Source organism: Schistocerca piceifrons, chromosome X, assembly GCF_021461385.2.
Source record: "Schistocerca piceifrons isolate TAMUIC-IGC-003096 chromosome X, iqSchPice1.1, whole genome shotgun sequence".
Classification (NCBI taxonomy): Eukaryota; Metazoa; Arthropoda; class Insecta; order Orthoptera; family Acrididae; genus Schistocerca; species Schistocerca piceifrons.
The window spans coordinates 840,374,391-840,395,384 of NC_060149.1; the positions used below are offsets into that span (position 1 = coordinate 840,374,391).

At 41.6% G+C, this 20,994-nt stretch overlaps 1 protein-coding gene across 1 annotated transcript in view; it reads right to left on the reverse strand.

The window, feature by feature from the left end:
• Positions 1-20,994, reverse strand: part of LOC124721488 (dnaJ homolog subfamily C member 2) — a 191,618-nt gene that overhangs the window by 160,574 nt on the left and 10,050 nt on the right. The window contains exon 2 of the mRNA XM_047246495.1: positions 3,942-4,138. Within this exon, the coding sequence (XP_047102451.1) occupies positions 3,942-4,138 (197 nt within the window). The remainder of the gene's footprint in view (positions 1-3,941; positions 4,139-20,994) is intronic.

Here is a 20,994-nt window from a genome sequence, read left to right on the forward strand (position 1 = left end):
TGGATAAATGAGCAAAGAGCTGTTCAGGATTTCTCTACAAGAAGAGGTAGTCGAACAAGTCAGAGAAGAGAAACTTCTGTTAATACTTAATTCTTATGGGCCCCACACAGACACCAGTGTTCGTGACCTGTACAAAATAACCTACCAGAAACCAAAATCACAAACGACATAATTCCAGCAAACACAACCTCCATTTATCAACTGCTTGATCTTCATTTCTTCAGAATGTACAAGCACATGATTTGCAAAATCTTTGCTGATGCTCGAGATTTTTCTGAAGAGATTAATCTGTAACAACAGAATGATTTTCTTAAGCTGCAGTTCCTCTCGTACAATCAATTGTGAGCTCCATGTTTCTATAATTCTCAATGTCACAGCTGAATAATGGCTACACTCATTGATGAGTCCAGACCCTCTGAAACATCAACACAGTTCTTTTGCAGACACTAGCATCCATTCAGCAATCTACAGGTTGGACGCGCAAATATGGGATTCATCTGATGTGCTTGGTGCAAAAGTAATTACCTTCACATACATCTTTGTACACAATCACTATTGTGAAACTCCCGTTCCTGAATAAATGACACAGTACAATTCCTGAAAATTATGTAATAATGCTACTGATACTGCTGCTGCTACTGCTACTACTAGTACTACTACTAACAATAACAATAATACATCAACATGTGTGATTCAATTGTTTGTCTATTCATCTTTCAAATTGTTTATGTTTATTCTTTGAAGCTACAAATGTACTCTACAGGTTTGTTACTTTCAAATAAACAAAGCAAAAGCCGATTGCCAATAGAACATTGCTATAAACTTCGAACAGTCCTTTTGCATGTCAGGAACATGTTGCCCCATGTAAGAGTTTCACACTTACTACAGCACAAAAAAACGGCATGACCAGGGCTTGAATACAAGATCCTTGGTATGAAAAACTAGCCCTCTACAGACTTCCCCTCAGAAGCTCTACATGACAGTTGCTTACAATTATGCTTTTCCTGTGCTCTGTATGTCAGTTGTTATTTGTTACCTACCGTTTATGCACGTTCTCCTGGATAACAGCACGTAGCACAAACTATATTGGAGTTTTGATTGATACATTGTCGATATGTAATGTTTGGCATGTCTTCCTGATATCTGGAGGTCTGAGAGCTAGAAGTTGGTGGCGGTACCAACAAAACATTGAAAAATGCCTGATCATTCTATTAAAAGACTGTTAGAAGCATACAGTACCACTTGCCTCAATGACTCATTAGTTTGTGATTTAATAAAACTAAATATCATTTAAAAACAAAGATGATGAGACTTACCAAACAAAAGTGCTGGCAGGTCGATAGACACACAAACACAAACATACACACAAAATTCAAGCTTTCGCAACAAACGGTTGCTTCGTCAGGAAAGAGGGAAGGAGACACAAGCAGACATTTGTATTACAAATTTGTATTACAAATGTCTGCTTGTGTCTGTGTATGTGCGGATGGATGTGTGTGTGTGCGCGAGTGTATACCTGTCCTTTTTTCCCCCTAAGGTAAGTCTTTCCGCTCCCGGGATTGGAATGACTCCTTACCCTCTCCCTTAAAACCCACATCCTTTCGTCTTTCCCTCTCCTTCCCTCTTTCCTGATGAAGCAACCATTTGTTGCGAAAGCTTGAATTTTGTGTGTATGTTTGTGTTTGTTTGTGTGTCTATCGACCTGCCAGCACTTTTGTTTGGTAAGTCTCATCATCTTTGTTTTTAGATATATTTTTCCCACGTGGAATGTTTCCCTCTATTATATAAATTCATTTAACTTACATAATTCTAAAAATTCTTTATTATTCTGAAGTTTAGTTAGGTGCTAATGTTGTTCATGGGGATGGGAGGAAGGAGTAAAAGCTAAGATCTGATTGCACTCAGGGGTAACACTCTCAGTTATTTTGTTAATTGGTTTTTGTTTTACATGGCCATCACTGAGCCAAATCATAAACCAATACTGAAGGACATCCACAATTTGTGCTTTTATTTCTAAATTATGGTTCATGGCAATGAAAACTGCCCTCCTGTGACAGTGAAGTATGGATTATTCAGATTAAACTTGCGGAGAAAGTCTGTTATCAACAATTGACAAAGGAAACACTAAGTGCCTATAACATACAACATAATGAATAATTTCAAATTTAATTCAGTGGCGTGACACAGAAAACAGTATTGGCCAAGGAATAAACAACCAGGTGATTATGAGAATGAAAATATACAAGGAATAGATAAATAACACATCAAAATATATATGAGGTATAAAAGCAAGTACACAAGGGATAGATATATAACACATCAAAATACACATGAGGTGTGATAAAAAAGCAATGGGAAGTTTTGTATTTCATGGGGCTTACCAATCCGATTTAAAAAAAAAAAAATTATTATCTTGTTGGCATGCATGTTCCTGACGTATGTTTGCATTTTCAGCTGTTCTGAATATTTAGTTTATTGTTGAAGGTTGAAAAGATTACACATGTTTTTCAATGCTTGGTGAATTTTTACTTCTGAAAAAGATGGATCAAACAATTTGCATTAAATTTTGCTTGAAAAATGGAATAAAGTGCACCACCACATTTGAAATGTTGACCATGGTTTTTGGCAAATCTAGTATGAGTAAGACAAGAGTGTATGAGTGGTATAAATATTTCAAACAGAGTCGAGAAGACACTGAAGAGATGACCACCCTGGATGTCCTAGCGTATCAATTACTCATAATGGCATGGAAGAAGTAGAGAAAATGGTTCTGGAAAATTGCTGGATCACCATCACAGAGGTTGCTGGTGATGTCACAATATCCTTTCGCTCATGCCGAGCAATTTTTTCAGATATTTTGGGCACAGAACATGTAGCAGCAAAGTTAGTTTCGAAATGGTTGAATTTTGGCCAAATACGATGTCGCGTACACATTGCTCAGGGATTGCTGAATGAAGTTGACAGTGACCCAGAACTTCTAAAGAAGTTTATAACAGGTGACGAAACACAAGTGTCTGGGTGTGACATTGAAACCAAGGCCCAACAGTCCCAACAGATACTGCCTGAAGAGCCAAGACTGAAAAAAATACGACATGTTCAATTACATGTGAAGATTCTTCTCACTGTTTTCTGTGATTACTATGGGATAGTGCATCACAAGTTCCTGCCTTACAGTTGTATGATCAATATAAGGAAAACCACCCCGAAGTTATGTCCCATTTGCATGAAGGAATCCTAAGAAATCGACCAGAATTGTGGCAAAACGACTCGTGAAAACTGCATCATGATAATGTTCCCACTCACACTCAATGCTTGTTCATGATATTTTGGCAAAACACAAAACCGTTATGTTGCCTCAGCCACCGTATATGCGAGATATGGCCCTCTGTAGCTTCTTTCCATTCCTGAGGCTGAAGAGAACCACGAAAGGACTTCATTTTTCCACCATTGATGAGATAAACACGGAACTACAGAAGGACCTGAATACCATAATGAAAAGTGAGTTTCAGAAATGCTTCCAAGAGTGGAAAAAGCACTGGCAAAAGTATATTATATCTGAGGAGGATTACTTTGAAGGGGACATAGCTGATGATGATGAATAAATAAAGATTCTCTAAGGAACAAATACCCATTATTTTTTGATCACATTTCACATGATATTAACTAGCTGGTAGCTATCATTGGGTAGTGACTGGACAGTCCCCATTTTTAGATGGCTACACAGCAGAGCTAATAACAATAGTTGCTGATACCTATCTTCCAACACTACTTATGTTAAGGCTATTGAGATGCCGAATGGGAGCTTAAGTACTAGTACATGATAAAAATTTGTACCAATTTTGATGTAATACTTCAACACATCTTTCAATACTTTGATCAAGTGATCGTAATATCTGGTAATCATATATTCCAAAAATCAACATTAAAATTTTGGCACTAACCTTCCATTCCTTCGGATCTAATGTTCTAAGTAAAGTCACATCATCAGGATCAAATAATTTTGCATTTGGACTATCATCTTCATCCTCTCTTTCTTCAGTGGCTGCACCAGTAAGGGCACTTTTGGCATCTATCAGTTTCCCTTGAATATGAGCCAGAAACCATGGGCCAACACACTGAACACTCCGTCTTGATAAAGCTGAATAAAAAATAATAAAATAATAATAATAATACTATTATTTTAATTTATTACTCTACATTTACACTTATCACTCCGTTAACAATGTGTCATTATTAACGAGAATTATATCCCTGCAAACCAGAACAGTACATAAAATAAATGTTAGATAGGGTGAGTCACTAACTATTGTCACCAAGAATAACTCCAAAAGTACGATAGGAGCTGAAAAGTGTGACAAAAGTTGCGTGGGACAATGGGGGCCTCAATATGACGTTGGTTTTTTGTTGCTAGGTGGGGTCGCTTCAGATATATGAAGGACAACTTTGTTTTTTTTAACGGGATGCTATAGTTTGGTATTTATTTCCTGATAGCAGCTATCAAGACGAATCCAATGATGTGTAACAGTAAGGTCTCTGAAGGTCAACAAAGGTCACAAAGGTGGCACGAATGTCCATTTACACAAGGTGTTAGAAGTGATGACCATTGGAATCAATGCAGTGCTGCAATATTCTTATCATGGATTGAGTGGTATTCCTTATCACATCGGCATTTACTGGAGCACATGCTCTGACAAATCTCTCTCACATAGCTTCAGATGTAGTTGGAACATCTTTATAAACAATGTCTCTTATGAATCACCACAAGAAAAAAATCCGGAGGCGTCGAGTCTGGCGAATGAGCCGGCCACTACACATCTCCTTCGCGTCCAATCCAATGATTTGGGAATTGTCTCTGCAAATCATTTCTAGTGATCAGTGAAAAATGTGCCGGACACCCATCGTGTTGATACCACATTCTGTTCCTTGTTCCGAAAGATATTTCTTCCAATAACAGACCTAATGTTTCTTGCAGGAATGTGGTGTACTTCCTACCATTAAAATTTCCTTCGATGAAAGAAGGGCCTATAATTCTGTCCTCCAGAATCCCACACCATACATACAACGATCACAGTTTATGGTGCACTACTTGCCGCAGCCAACATGGTTTTTCAGTTGCCCAATAATGCATGTTATGCAAATTAACATTTCCATGGTTCATGAGCATAGCCTCTTCAGTAAATAAAGTCAGATTAATAAATGTGTCATCCCTCTGAATCTGAAGTTGAGGCCATCGGCAGAATTCAATGCGACGAATAGAATCCATACTAGTTAATTCATGGTGGAGACTGATATGGTAAGGATGATATTTATGACAATGCAGAACACGAACAACAGATTCTCTTGCAATTTGATGTGAACTAACACAAGGATCTCAAATCACAGTGGCAAGAGTACCAATTTCCATTTCCTCATTAGTAACTTTCCTTTGCCAGATATGTTCCCCGATGCGTTAAAGATCCAGTTGTTCTCAATTTATCAGACACATATTTAAATGACAGACGTGTAGGGTGAGTACATTGAGGATATCTTTCAGCATATATGTCTCTAGCTCTCACTGAATTTTGTTGGCATTCTCCGTAAATGAGAAGCATATCGACTTGTTCTACGAAGGAGTACATCATTCATATTCACTTGCTTCGACAATACTAGTTTTACCATTCCTATTAGTGCTGTATTGCGAAACTGTCGAATAGTGTTTACATGTCAATGGCACATTAGATGGATACGCCATATTCGGCGAATATTTACTATTTGCACTATAAAAGAGAGAGAACTGTCAGAGCATGTGCTCTGATGAGTGTCGAAGTGGTAAGGAATACCACTCAACCATGATAACAAGATTGCAGCACTGCACTGATACCAATGGTCATCACTTTGAACACCTTCTGTAAATGAACGTTCATGCCCCCTTTGTGGCCTTCGTTGACCTTCAAAGACCTTACTGTTACACATCATTGGATTCGTCTCGATAGCCGCTATCAGAAAATAAGTACCAAACTATAGCATCCCATTTTAAAAAAAATAAATAAATAAAAATAATAAAAAAATGACCTTCATATTTCTGACTTGACGCCACCTATCAACAAAAAACCAACATCATAGTATGGCCCCTGTTATCCCATGCCACATTTGTCCCACAAACTTTTCAGCTACTATAATACTTTCAGAGTTATTCAACATGGCAATAGCTAGTGACTCACCCTGTATAAAGAAAGAGGAAATAAAAAGAAGGTGAGTGTCAGACAGTTTGAAACTGCTGTAGAATTGGGAAATAAATGGAAGTGTTGTACAAGGTTATGAAAATTACTGAGGAAAAGTATGGATGGGCCAAAGGCAACTGAAAGTGGAGACTGCGAAAGTATTACAATATGATACACAGCTTCAGTATCTGTTCATGATTTAAGCTACTGCAATCCTCTGATAAAAACTGATTTGTGCTTCTTTTGGCCTGTGAAATATTCTGAAACATGCATTCACACTCTACACACAGGATCTATAGACCTTGTCAAGGTGAGATGGTTTGTGTGCCTCTGCAATGCACATAACTGTACTATAAGTGCTATCATAATGATGTATCTGTGGAGAGGCCTGACAAACATGTTTCCTGAAGAGGGGCATCAGCCTTTTCAGTAGTTACAAGGGCAACATCATGATGGTGAGTTGGGGTGAGGCTGCTCAACATCATGGTCATCAGTGCCAAAAAGTCAGCATGCCAATTTCATGGGTGGGAACGAAGGCTGTCTCCACATGCTGAGCAGTTTATAATGTATTAACGGCTGCCTCCCTTCCCCAACAACTCAGGGATGAGACCTGACAGTTTATCACTCTTGCAACACTGGAATCAGTAACTGTGAGGACGGTGGGCAGATCTCCATCGAGACTGAGGGCTCCCCTAATATCAGTATATAGGACACATGTTGCCAAAATGTGCTGCACTGAAAGTGACACACCCTAAACTTCACAGAGGAGGAAGCCTTGTTCTAAAGTGCTGTGACCGATGCACTGTCTGGTAGGCAGAACCTTCTTCCAGTGGCGAGGCTGATATGAAGTCAGTCATGCCTGTGTGGTCAATTTGAGTGACCACAGTTTGTTTTCTGTCACTAGCAACCATTCATTCTCCCACCAACACATGACACATCTGTCAGAAAATGAGATGATGGCGTGCAACGGGATGGGACATTGATGGACAACACCATCCCAACGTGCTTCCTTGGTGACTTTGTCGGCCATGTCATTTCCCTGTATCCTAATGTGGCCAGGTAACCGGCAAAAGATCTGCTTGCCACAGTGTTGGAGCTCCTGTAAGGAGTAATGGAAGAGCTGAATCAGCTAGTCTACTGGATACATTTGGTGAAGTGCTTGTAGTGCACTAATGGAGTCGGAACAGACAAGAAACCTTGTACAGTGATATCTGTGAATCCTTTCCAGTGCCATCAGAATGCCATAAAATTCTGCATCATAGTTTGTAAATTGTTTTGGAAAACACACTTTAAAAACATTATCACAAAAAGTAGCAGAACAATCAAAGCCATTCTCTTGCTGGGATCCATCTGTATAAACAGTGATAAAACTGTTGTACAGACTTAAAATGGACAAAAACAAAGTTGTACAATCATAATCGGGAGTACAAGTTTTCTTGTACTGTGTCAAGCTTAATCTCACTTTGGGCCTCTGAAGACACCAAGGTGGCAATGTGTTCCATCCCTGGCTGTGTATTTTGATGTCTGATAGATCCAGATCTTTGAGACAGTCAGTAGCATGTATCCCAAAAGGCTTGCTTGCATGGGGCCGATTCCTGAATAGCTGTTCAAAGATGGGTTGGACCATTGCACTAAATGCCAATGACCGAGGTGACGCTGGGATTTTCGGTGCCTGTAGAGGCAAAAGTATACATCGCCAAATCCAGAGTGGTGGTCCACCAGCCTCTGCATGCAAACTCGAAACTTGGCTGGTCCGAATGGTTCCAGTCGATATCCGAATGTCCTCATGGTGGACAGTGTCTGACATCTTGAGATAGCAAGAACGGGCTGATCTGTAGACCACATTTCCATAATCTACAGGTGATTGAACAAATGGCCTACAAAACTGCAGGAGGTAGGACCTGTCAGCTGCCCATGTTTTTACACTAAGGCATTTCAAAGTATTCAATGACTGGAAGCCCTTTGTTAATAGGTCTTTCAGGTATGGGAGCCAAGTTAATTTCGAGTCAAATAATAAACCCAAAAAGTGCAAAGTTTCTTGAAAACGTAAAATATTGTCCCCTGTTGTGTGTATTGGTTGATTAAAACTTCAAAGAGCACAGTTAAAATTGACATATGTAGTCTTCTCTGGTGAGAACCGAAAACCAGTTGTCCTGCCCAAGTTTCCAGCCTCCTAATGGTCAGCTGTAGCTGTCTCATCATTGTTGTAAGATCAGAGAAAGCACAGAAGATTGCAAAGTCATCTACACACAAAGAGCATTTGACAGGGCTCCTGACTGCAGAGGAAATGCCATTTATAGCAATGGCAAACAATGTGACACTGAGGACACTACCTTGGGGAACCCCATTCTCTTGATCGTAGCAGTCACACAAGGCATCGCCAATGCGATATTGAAAATGCTGGTCCTCGAGAAAGGATTGGATAAGAAGTGGCATACGTCCACGTCGTCCCCATTCATGAAGTTGGTGAAGAATATTGTACCTCCAAGTAGTGTTCTATGCTTTTTCAAGGTAAAAAAACACACAAACCAAATGGTTTTGGCATAAAGAGGACTCCTGTATTGCCATCTCTAGTAGAATTAAGTTGTCAAGCATGGAACAGTAGTGCCTGAAACTGCACTGGGAGCAAGTCAGGTGATCTCTGGCTTCGAGCAGCTAGATAAGGCAGCAGTTGAACACGCGTTCAAGAGTCTTACCTACACAACTGGTAAGGGCTACACTCCAGTAACTTCTAGGAGCGCTATGGTTCTTGCCTGGTTTCCGGAATGGAATTAATATTGACTCTTTCTAAGTCATAGGGTACTGATCATAAAACCAGATCTGATTGAAGCAAGAGAGGAGCTGTCCTTTCGCTTCAAGGCACAGATGACGAAGCATGGCATAATGTATTTCATCAGGTCCTGCAGCAGTGTCTCTGACTGCAGACAAAGCTGATTCCAGTTCCCACAGTGAAAGCCCAAGGTTGTAGACTTCCTCATCTCCACAGTCCTATGGAACACCTGAAAAGCAGGAGCTTGTCTAGATGATGCAGTGACAGTAAAAAAGTGTTCAGCTAAAACCTGAGCCATGTCTTCTGGCGTGTCCACCAAGACCCCATTACTTGAGAAGGCCGTAAGGGGACATTGACTGCCCTTGCCTGAAATCCACCGTATTGAATCCCAAACTTGTGCACTGGAAGTGGACCAATAAACGGAAGTCGTGAATTGATTCCAGGAATCCCTCTTCCGTATTTATCACTCGCCTTGCATGTGCTCTCACAGATCTGATGGCATGAAGGCCTTCTGTAGTTGGATGGTGTTTGAATTTGTGCAGAGCTGTTCGTCTGGCCCTGATTGCCAATCAACAGTCATCATTCCACCAAGGTACAGTGCGAAAGGCTGGGAGGTAATTCTATGACGTAGAGGCTCGAGCAAAGTGTTCGGCAATCGCGGTTGCGTCAGTAGGTAACACGCCATTTATGGTAACACTGGGAACACCTGTTGGGGTCTGGTACCTGAAAGCACATTTAATCTTTGCCCAGACTTGGGAAGGTGACGTATGGCACCAAATGGTAGAGGTGTATCTCTCCCAACACTCTTGCTTCCATCATTTGATAAGCTGGCAAATGCAGGCATGGAGCCATTTAAAGGCTATGAGGTGCTCCAGGGAAGGCTGCCACTTATGCCACTGCAGAGCTCTCCAACGCTCCTTAATTGCTTCAGCGACTTCCGACGACCACCAAGGGACTGCCTTGCTCTGGGGGCACCCTAAAGAGCGAGGGATCGCGTTTTCTGCTGCAGAAACAATTGTTGTTGTCACCTGCTCAACCATCACATTGTTGTTACCATGTGGGGGATATTCAATGGTGACAGCAGAGGTGAAAGTTTCCCAGTCCGCCTTGTTTAAAGCCCATCTGGGCAGGCGTCCATGGGTCTGACGCTGGGGCAGTGACAGGAAGATGGGGAAGTGGTCACTACCACACAGGTCATCATGTGCTCTCCAGTGGATAAATGGGAAAAGTCCTGGGCTGCAAATCGATAAATCAATGGCTGGGTAACTACCATGAGCCACACTGAAATGTGTGGCGGCCCCAGTATTTAAGTGACAGAGGTCAAACTGAGGCAGTAAAGTTTCGACATCTCTGCCTCGACCAGTAAGTACAGTGCCACCCCACAAGGGGTTATGGGTGTTAAAATCTCCCAAAAGTAGGAAAGGTTTAGGGAGTTGATCAATCAGTACAGCTAATACACTCAGGTTACAGCACCATCTGGAGAAAGATATACATTGCAGACAGTTATTTCCTACGTCATCCTTATTCTGACAGCCACAGCTTCAAGAGGGGTTTGAAGGGGCACAGTTTCACTACAGACTGAGTTTAGGACATAAATGCAAACTATACCTGACACTCGATTATAGTCACTACAGTTCCTGTAATATCCCTTATAGCCACGAAGGGCAGGGGTCCGCATTGCCGAGGGCAATGCAGATAGCAGGTGTAAGGCTTAACAGTTGCCATAGCTCAGCCAGGCAGTGGGAAAAACTGCCGCAATTCCACTGGAGGATGACGTCATCGTGAGACAGGGAAGGCATGGAACACTCAATGAGGTAGTTTATGCCTCAGGCACCTGCTGCCACCGCCTTATTACCTGAGCAGTCAATATCCATTGTGTCTGAGGGTCTGGCGGGATCTAGGTCTCCTGCGGATGCCAAAATCTCCACCCCATTATCAGACGCAGAGCTTGTAGGTAGCAGTGGTGTGGGTGCCACCGCAACTTCCCTGGTCTTAGGGGTTTTCTTTTTGGATTTCTCTCGCTGCTCTTTGAGTTTCCCTGGCTGGGAGGACTTTACTGGCTCAGGCTCCGGGACTGAGGATGAGCGTGAAGCCCCACAACCAGCTGCTTTTGGACTCTTCAGCCACTGACGGGTGTCATCATTCCCACTAGCAGAAACCTGGGAAGGGAGTGACCCAAGGGACCCCATCCTAGTGAGAGAAGCTGAAGAAGACTCACGCTTCTCCGGCTTAGAAGTGGGGACGGACGTTCCTGATGGTTGAGGGGAGTGTTGCTCCCGAAGTAGGTGGTGCAGGAGCAACAGGGAGGGAAATGCCCCCCCACCATCAACGGGGCAGGTGTAGTCTTCCGGCTCTGAGATGTGACTGGGTTTGGCGGAGCTGATGGTGCCAGAACTGTTGTAGTCGTGGCATAAGATAATGTCGTATGCACAGGATGTAGGCATTCAAATTTTCTCTAAGCCTCAGTGTAGGTCAGTCGGTCAAGGGTCTTGTACTCCATGATTTTACTTTCTTTCCGGAGAATCCTGCAGGCTGGCGGGCAAGGCGAATGGTGCTCTCTGCAGCTGACACAGATGGGAGGCACGGCACATGGAGTATTGGGATGTGATGGGCATCCGCAATCTCGGCATGTAACGCTGGAAGTACAGCGGGAAGAAATATGGCCAAACTTCCAGCACTTAAAGCATCTCATTGGGGGAGGGATATAGGGCTGTACTTCGCAGCAGTAGACCATCACTTTGACCTTTTCGGGCAATGCACCACCCTTGAAGGCCAAGATGAAGGCACCGGTGGCAACCTGATTATCCCTCGGACCCCAGAGGACATGCTGGATGAAATGTACACCTCGTCGCTCTAAATTGGCACACAGCTCATCGTCAGACTGCAAAAGAAGGTCCTTGTGAAATATGATACCCTGGACCATATTTAAGCTCTTATGGGGCGTGATGATTACAGAAACATCCCCCAGCTTGTCAAAAGCGAGTAACGCCCATGACTGGGCAGAGGATGCCGTTTTGATGAAGACTGACCCAGATCTCATTTTGGACAAGCCCTCCACCTCCCCAAACTTGTCCTCTAAATGCTCACCAAAAAACTGACTCTTCATTGGCATGAAAGATTCTCCATCACCTCTCGAACATACAAGGTATTAGGGCGAATTAGATCCGCTGCCATCCTTAGCCTGACGTTCCTCCCATGGTGTGGCCAGAGAGGGTAACGATTTGGTGTCATACTTCTGTTCATTGAATTGAGCTTTTTAATGCTTAGGGACTGCTGGTGTTTCACCATCAGCAAGAGATGATGGACTTCGCTTCATCATGTGTCATCCACCCTGATGCCACCGCCTCCGACCAGGGGCCCTCCCTACGGGTGCCACCCAGCCATAGCAAAGGCCACCTGGCAGGATGGCCATTGCCGGGAGTCCCGATGCCCCAGCGGATGGCCATCTACCCCTTGGCATATGTGGGGAGTTAACAGCGCAGGCATCAGCAGAGCGATCCCTGTGTGGTCAGGGGGCTACAACCAACAGGGTACGTGGCAACAGGGTACGTGGCAACAGGGCACGTGGCAGCCCCACCACAATGGACTGGTTACCATGCTGGATATCAGGTGCAAAAAAGTCCATGGTCATCGTTGACGCAGAAAGCAACACTGCATAGTGCATGGTGTAAAATGCACCCAGGAAGGTGTCCTCGCCCAAGAGATGGAGAATTGGTGGGACTGCAATGCGACAATGAGAAAGTGGGCCAAAGATCTCAATGCACGAGGGACACAATGCACCATGTAAGGCGCCCTTCCCCAACTGGCTCTCTCTTCAGGAAAATTTTGAAGAATGGAGGTCAAACCCTACAGGGGACCATCACATAAAGGCCGAAACATGTGAAACTCCTTTTAGTCACCTCTTACGACAGGCAGGAATACCTCGGGCCTATCCTTACCCCCAGGCCCAAAGGGTAGAAGGAGATTTATGAATACCAAGAGCTCGCATGGCAAACTAAGAAGGGAATGCTGAAAGGAATAGGGATATCAGGAGAAAAGAACTTTAAGGCAATGATCTAGAAGAGGATGAGGAAGCTGATATAAAGATATGATGGGAGATAGGGAACTGTGAGAAGAATTACTGAGATCTTTGGAAGAACAACCTTTGACAAAATTAATCTACCTGGTATGCAAGCTACACAAGTCAAACAAAATAGCCTCAGACTTCAAGAAGAATGCAATCTTTCCAAGTACAAACAAGGAAGGTAATGAGAGATGTGAATATTACTGAATGATCAATTTAAAAATAAGGTGCGTTTGTAAAATACTGACACAAATTATTTACGGAAGATTGAAAAAACTGTTAGCAGCTGACCTCATGGAAGATAAGTTTGAGTTTCATATAAATTTAAGAATGCATGAAGGAATAGTGACATTACAATTTATCTTAGAAGGCACACAGAAAAAGCAAACCTACATTAATAGCATTTGTAGAGTTACAAAAAGCTTTTGACAATGCTGAGTGGAAAAAAATTCTCTGAAATTATAAAGTTAGCAGGGTTAAAACAGAGGGGGCGAAAGGCTTTTTACAACTTGTAGGCTAAATTTAGAAACTGCAGCTAATATAAATGTTTATGTTAAGGAGTCTATTCTGAAGGTATTTGTCTGGAGTGTAGCCAGGTACAAAAGTCATTCATGGATGAAAAATAGTCAAGACAAGGAGAGAACAGAAGCATTGAAATCTGATGATATAGGAGAATGCTGGAGATTAGATGGGTAGATTGAATAACAGATGAGGAGGTACTAAACTGAACTGGGGAGAAAAGATATTTCTACAATAACTTAACTAAATTGTGGCACAACTTGACTGAACAAAGGAATTTGCTGATGAGACACACCATGAGGCATCAAGAAACCACCGATTTGGTAGTGGAAGGAAGGGGGAGGGGTAAAAGTCGTACAGGGAGACCAATGTTTGAATGGATGTAGGTTACATACTTGCATAGCACACAGATCTACTTCAAACCAGTCATCAGACTGGAAAATGGTTAGCTGTATACTCCTGTACAAGCACTGAGCTCTTTCAGTTTGTCTTAAATGAGATGTGTGTTGGAGACAGTAGAGTACTTCTGCAGCCTGTCACAAATTCTAATTCTCTAAACTTCCTCAAAAGTGTTTTGCAAAAGAAAGTCATCTTTATTCCTCATATCACTATTTAAATTCAAAGAGTATTTGAGTAAAACACTTTTACTAATGAAACATGCCAGCAATCTTATATGATGCCAATTCTGAACTCACAAATATACACGTAAAGTACAAAATCATAAATTTGCTTCTTTTTCAATGCTCTCTTTCCAAAAAAATACCATGTAGTCTAAATTTATTGTATTAACTAGACTGCTATATAAATATCCCGTAAAGCATCATTTTTAGCATCAAGGTAGTTATACATTTCAAAGTGTTGTCATTGAAATGGCCAATTTATTCAGTTTGATTATTTGCTGCAATCACTGTGTGACAGAAGAGCTCACTGTCAATACTATCCCACTAGTACATCTGACAAAATGTAAAGTAAATATAGCTTCCTGTAGACCTACCTTTCTACAGTGAAAGCTACAAGAGATAAAAGCGTTGGTGAAAACCAGTCCTCAAATTAATGGAAAAATTTGTTGTACAGGAGAACAGTAAGTGCAGGAATAAAATTTTTGTTAAGAACCAATGGATATTGCTAAGTGGGGGCACATCTGTCACCTACGTGATGGTGTCGTAACTCAATGCCAACACAGGGAGGCACAAAGTAGAATAAGCTATGAGCACATTTCATCAGACTATGCGACAGGAAAGCCAAGAAGACTGATTTGGCACTTCGGCAACAGTGCAGAACAGACAGAATGTGCTACTGTAATAAGGCTAACTGTATTAACTTCACTTAGAGATGTCATAAGAGCACATTTCAGGATGTGAATTTTGAATAAAAGAATACTCTAAAACACTTAAGTTAAACACTATAGCAACCGAGATAGCTGATGGGCTGAGAAAACGAGTGTCCATTCTATCACAAGTGTGTGGCGGATCACGTCATCACCTGCTATAAAACCTCTGCGCTCCTCATGCTCATTCTCAGAGTGAGGCCAACTACGTCCATTACTGCAAATCCACAGCCTCTGGCTGTGGAGAGGACTTTTGATCTGCAAGCCACAGCCCTGGAGGTCACAAAAGTCACTGACTGGGGGTGGGGGGCAAAGCCGACCTTCTGTGGATGAAGAACCAATCTACCTGTCTGCAAGCTATTTAACTTATGTGCTGGGCACCTGTGTTGCCGCTACTGGGCAGTAGAAGTACCGTCTTACCAGATGTATGCTAGGACCACCAATTGTTTTGGGCTATCCTTGATGTTGCTGCTGGTCTTCCACCTGCATGCCATCTCAACAACCGACAACAGGGGCGTGTATATTTCTGGGGCCAAGCCTAAGCACAGCTTCAATCACTGATGGCAGTGAGGTTGTGAAAGATCTCCACAGCCACACCAGGCTGAGGAGGCACACAGCTGCCGCAACCTACTGCAGTGGAACCATAGCACTGACCACAGGCAATGCAGGACCTGTGTGCAGCAACTTCCTCGCTGGGCAGTGACATGCTACCTCACACTTTCAAGTAGTGCAGACTCAGCATGATCACTGCTAGGCACTTCCAGGAAGAAGACGGAGTGACTATAAAACTCTCATCAGTAAATGATTATTACCTGAATGACATTTCATTAGTGCCCCGGTGCTCTACAGGGCCACTCAGCCCCCCTTCTTCTCTCGACCTCCTGACAAAATACATGAGCACAGCTCGGGTCACAGCAAATTAGAAAGCTAAAATTACCCACAAATCAAGACTTCTTGGATCCATAATCGTAGCTTGACTGATCAACTTCAGGCATATTTATTTTGCACAGTTCCTCATTGTTCTGTAGATGCAAAATAATGCAAATGACACTAAAAACAAGGTCAAAGGCTGTCAAAGTAACTGACTGCTCAATTATTATTATTGTTATTATAATTATTATTATCATCAGCAGCAGCAGCTTAACAAGCTACGAAAGCTCTTTGCTGCTGATGTCTCAATGTTTTACCATGTACTTCTATCTTGGAATTTAATTTTCCAATCCATCTCATCTAATATTTTTCATATTTTCTCTGATGTAGAAGTAGCATAGTCTTAGCCTTCCAAGGGGTCTTCTTCCTTGAGACTGTTCTGTACATACTTGATAAATTTTCCTTTCTTCCGGAGTTTGCACAGTGTGTGTCCAATACAACAAAGTCTCCCAGATTTGATTTTGGATACAATGTCTGGTTCTCCTAACAGATCATATACTTTTTTGTCTGTTGAGATTCTGCATTCTACTGTGTCCTATTATTGAATTCTGCCAAATATCTTCCTCAAAATTTTGATCTACATGTGGCAAATGGTTCAAATGGCTCTGAGCACTATGGGACTCAACTGCTGAGGTCATTAGTCCCCTAGAACTTAGAACTAGTTAAACCCAACTAACCTAAGGACATCACAAACATCCATGCCCGAGGCAGGATTCGAACCTGCGACCGTAGCGGTCTTGCGGTTCCAGACTGCAGCGCCTTTAACCGCACGGCCACTTCGGCCGGCTGATCTACATGTCCATCTTACTCTGCAAAACACCTAATGGTGTGTGGCTGAGGGTACTTCTGGTACCACTGACTAATCTCTCTACACTGTTCCACTCATGAATGGCACATGGCAAGAACAATTCTTGGTTAACGTCTGTATTAGCTCTAATTTCTCAAATTTTCTCATTGTCATTTCGTGAGACGTATGTCGAAGAAAGTAATATGGTGTCCAATTCTTCCAGGAAAATGTTCTCTCAAAATTTCAATAATAAACCTCATAGCGATGCACAACGCCTCTCTTAAAATGTCTGACAATGGAGGTTTTTCAGCATCTCCATAAGGCTCTTGCATTGACCAAACAATCCCATGACGAAACATGCCACTGTTCACTGGATCTTCTCTCTCTCTTGTGTCAGTCCTGCCTGATAAGAATCCCAGACAGACGATCAATACCTTAGAATCGGTAGAACAAGCGCCTTGTATGCCAATTCCCTCATGGATAAGCTACATTTCCTTAAGATTCTTCCTCTGAATCTCAGTTTGGCATCTGCTTTTCCTATTTGCTTTATGTGGTCATTCCATGGATAGTTACTTCCAGATTTTTATGGTATAAACTGTTTCCAGCAATTTGTCATCAACAATATAGTTGTGCAGCACTGGATTTCATTTCTTATGTGTGTACATGTATGTACTATATGTTACATTTATTTACGTTCAGGATCAACTGCCAAAGCCTGCACCATTCATCAATCTCGGGCCCACTACTGTTCCTCACACATGTACACAGTCTTCTGTCTAATATACAACAACCAGAATCAGCTCTTCTTGCAAATTACACTAGTACTGTAATTGAACAGAAGAAAAAGAAGAAATTATAAACAGCATTCTTAAAAGTTGGTTTTCTGTGAATGGTCTCACTCTGAATTTTAAGAAGATAGAACATACTCTGTTCTCAACATCTAAGGATACTACATCAATGATAAGTGTTAACACATGGTGAGGAAATAATAAATAGGGTGGAAACATCAAAAATTTTAGGTTTCCATATCAATGAGAATTTAAACTCGAAAAAGAGCATTTTGAAACTCCTAAAACAACTTAGTTCGGCCACATTTGCACTTAGAATCATTGAAAATCTTGAGGAGAGGCAAATAGTTGACATATCTTCATGCAATAATGTCAAATGGAATAATGTTTTGGGGTAATTCATCTTTAACAAAGAAAGTCTTCATAGCTAAAAACTGTGCTGTAAGAATAATGTGGAGCTGGCCCATGATCATCTTGTAGACATCTGTAAGCATTTGAGCACTCTCACTACTAGTTCACAGTATAGTTATTCCCTCATGAAGTTTGTTGTAATTAATTAACCACATGCAGCTCAAAAAGAACAATTATGTAATTAATTACAACACCAACAGGATAAATGACATTCATTACTCCACATTAAGGTTGTCTTTGACATGAAAAAGGGTGCAGAATGCTGCAACTAATTTTTTTTAATCACTTACTAGGGGATGTATAATGTCTGACAGACAGGAAAGTAAAATTTGAAAAGAAAATGAAAAAGTTTCTCCTTGACAGTTCCTCCTAGTCCATAGACGAATTTCTGCTATTGTAATGTGTAAAAGGTGATGGGTAGGACTTACTCACATTTTTCAGACTTCATAAAATATTCAGTATGTAGCCATATTTACAAATTAATGTGTGATGTGAATGTAAAATCTATGTCTACATAGATATTCTGCAAACCACCGTATGGTGTGTGGTGGAGGGTACCCTGTACCACTATTTATCATTTCCTTTACTGTTCCACTCGCAAATAGAGTGAGGGACAAATGAGTTTATATATGCCTCTGTATGAGCCCCAATTTCTCATATCTTATCTTAATGATCCGTACGCGCAATGTATGTTGGTGGCAGTAGAATCATTCGCTAGTCAGCTTCAAATGCCGTTTCTCTAAAGTTTCTCAATAGTGTTTCTTGAGAAAAACATCACCTGCGCTCCAGGGATTCCCACTTGAGTTTCCAAAGCATCTCTGAAACACTTGTGTGTTCTTCGAACCTACCAGTAACAAATCTAGCAGCCCACCTCTGAATTCCTTCGATGTCTTCCTTCAATCTGACCTGGTTCGGATCCCAAACACTTGAGCAGCACTCAAGAATAGGTCACACCAATGCCCTATATGCAGTCTCCTTTACAGGTTAGCCACTTGTTTCTAAAATTCTCCCAATAAACTGAAGTTGACCATTTGCCTTCCCTATCACAGTTCTCACATGCTCGTTCCACCTTTGCAACATTATGCCCAGATATTTAAATGACTTAACTGTGTCAAGCAGGACACTAGTAATACTGTATTCGAACATTACAGGTTTGATGTTCCTACTCATCCGCATGAACTTACATTTTTCCACATTTAGGGCTAGCTGCCATTCATCACACCGACTGGAAATTTTGTCTTAGTTGTCTTGTATCTTCATACAGTCACTCAACTCTGACACCTTACCATACACGATGGCATCATCAGCAAACAACCACAGATTGCTGCCCACCCTGTCCACCAAATCATTTATGTATATAATGAACAGCAGCGGTCCTCTCACATTTCCCTAGGGTACTACTGACGATAGCCTTGCCTCTGATGAACACTCTGAACACTCGCTGTCGAAGACATCATACCGGGTTCTATTATTTAAGAAGTCTTTGAACCACTAACATATCTGTTAATTTATTCCATGTGCTCGTACCTTTGTTAACATCCAGCAATGCCAGGTATGCTTATTACTATGTTGTCCACATGGGAGCCTGTACAATGGTCAAATGATGGTATGTTTGCACAATTCTCCTGTGTGAATGATTTCTTGAATGTGAACTTTCAAAATTCAGCATCCATTTTGCTATCTTCAACTCCCACTGGTCAACAAGGGACTGAGTGGAAGCCTTAGACCCACTCAGCAATTTTAAATAAGACCAGAATTTTCTCAGGTTCTCTGCCAGATCTTTTGCTAATGTGTGGCAGTGGTAGTTGTTGCATGCTTCATGCATAGATCTTTTCTCAGATGCTTGAATCTCAACTAACTTTTGCTTGTCATCATGACTTGTCCCAAGTCATTAAAATTTATCATGCAAAATGATCCATGAAACATTACAGTAACTAACTAACTAACTAACTCAATACTCCACAGGTCACTCTGCAAATTGATACTGTCTTCTGGCATTGCTTCTTTCTTACAGACAACCGTGTCATCTGCGAACATTCTTAAAGAGCTTCCGATGCTTTCTACTAGATCCTTTACGTGCACTGTAGACAGCAACGGTCCTATCACACTTCCTTGCAGTAGTCTGGAAATTACATTTACATCTGTCGATTTTGTTCCATTATGAGCGTCACAGTGCATTCCATCTGTAAGGCAGTCTTAATCCAATCGCAAATCTGGTCCGATACTTGGACTAAACGACAGTGTGGAATGGTATCAAATGCCTTCCTGGAGTTAAGGAACATGGCAACGACGTAAGTGCTGTTGTCTACAAAACTATGGTTCTCATTGACAAACAGAGCGAGCTGTGTTTCGCACGATCTCTGTGGAATCCATATCGATTTTTATAGGCGACATTTTCGTTCTCCAAAAACATCATAATTCTTTAGCATAAAACACGTTATATTATTCTACAACAGATTGACATCAACAATATAGGCCTATAATGATGTGCATCTGTTCTACACCCCATCATGAAAATGGGAATAAGCAGCCCTTTTTCCAATTGCTAGGTGCCCTTTTTTGTTCCCACGAACTACTGCTCTAAAAGGGGAGCACGCTCTTTTGCATAATCTTTGCAGAATCTTATAGATACTTCACCATCTAGTCCTGATACCTTTCTACTGCTGAGCAACTGTAGCTGTTTTTCTATTCCATGGTTGGTTATCTCAATATCCGCCATTTCAGTGTTTGTATGACTAAATGGAGATGATGTGTCACTATCTTCCATGGAGAAACAATTTTGGAAGACCGAATTCAGTATTTTGGGCTTTCTCTCGGTTTCAGTGCTAGTATAGTTACCGAGTCGATGAACGGAGGATTTTGAACTGCTTCTGATTTTACGTAAGATCATAACCTCTTTAGGGTTTTTACTGAGATCGGTTAACAAAATTTTACTTTAATGTCATTGAATGCCTCTCTCCTTGCTCTCCTTATGTTGATTTTTGCTTCATTCAGCTTTTGTTTGTCAGATAGTTTTGGGTTTTCTTGATTGTATGATGAAGCTTACTTTGTTTGTGTAGCAGTTTTCTGACGCGGCTATTAAACAATGGTGGGTCTTTCCAATCCTTTAAGGCCTTGCTTGGTTACCTAAGACTTGATGAATGGTTCTGAATTTTCTCCATTTGTGCTCCACATCTTCGCCCTCAGCACCGACTATTTG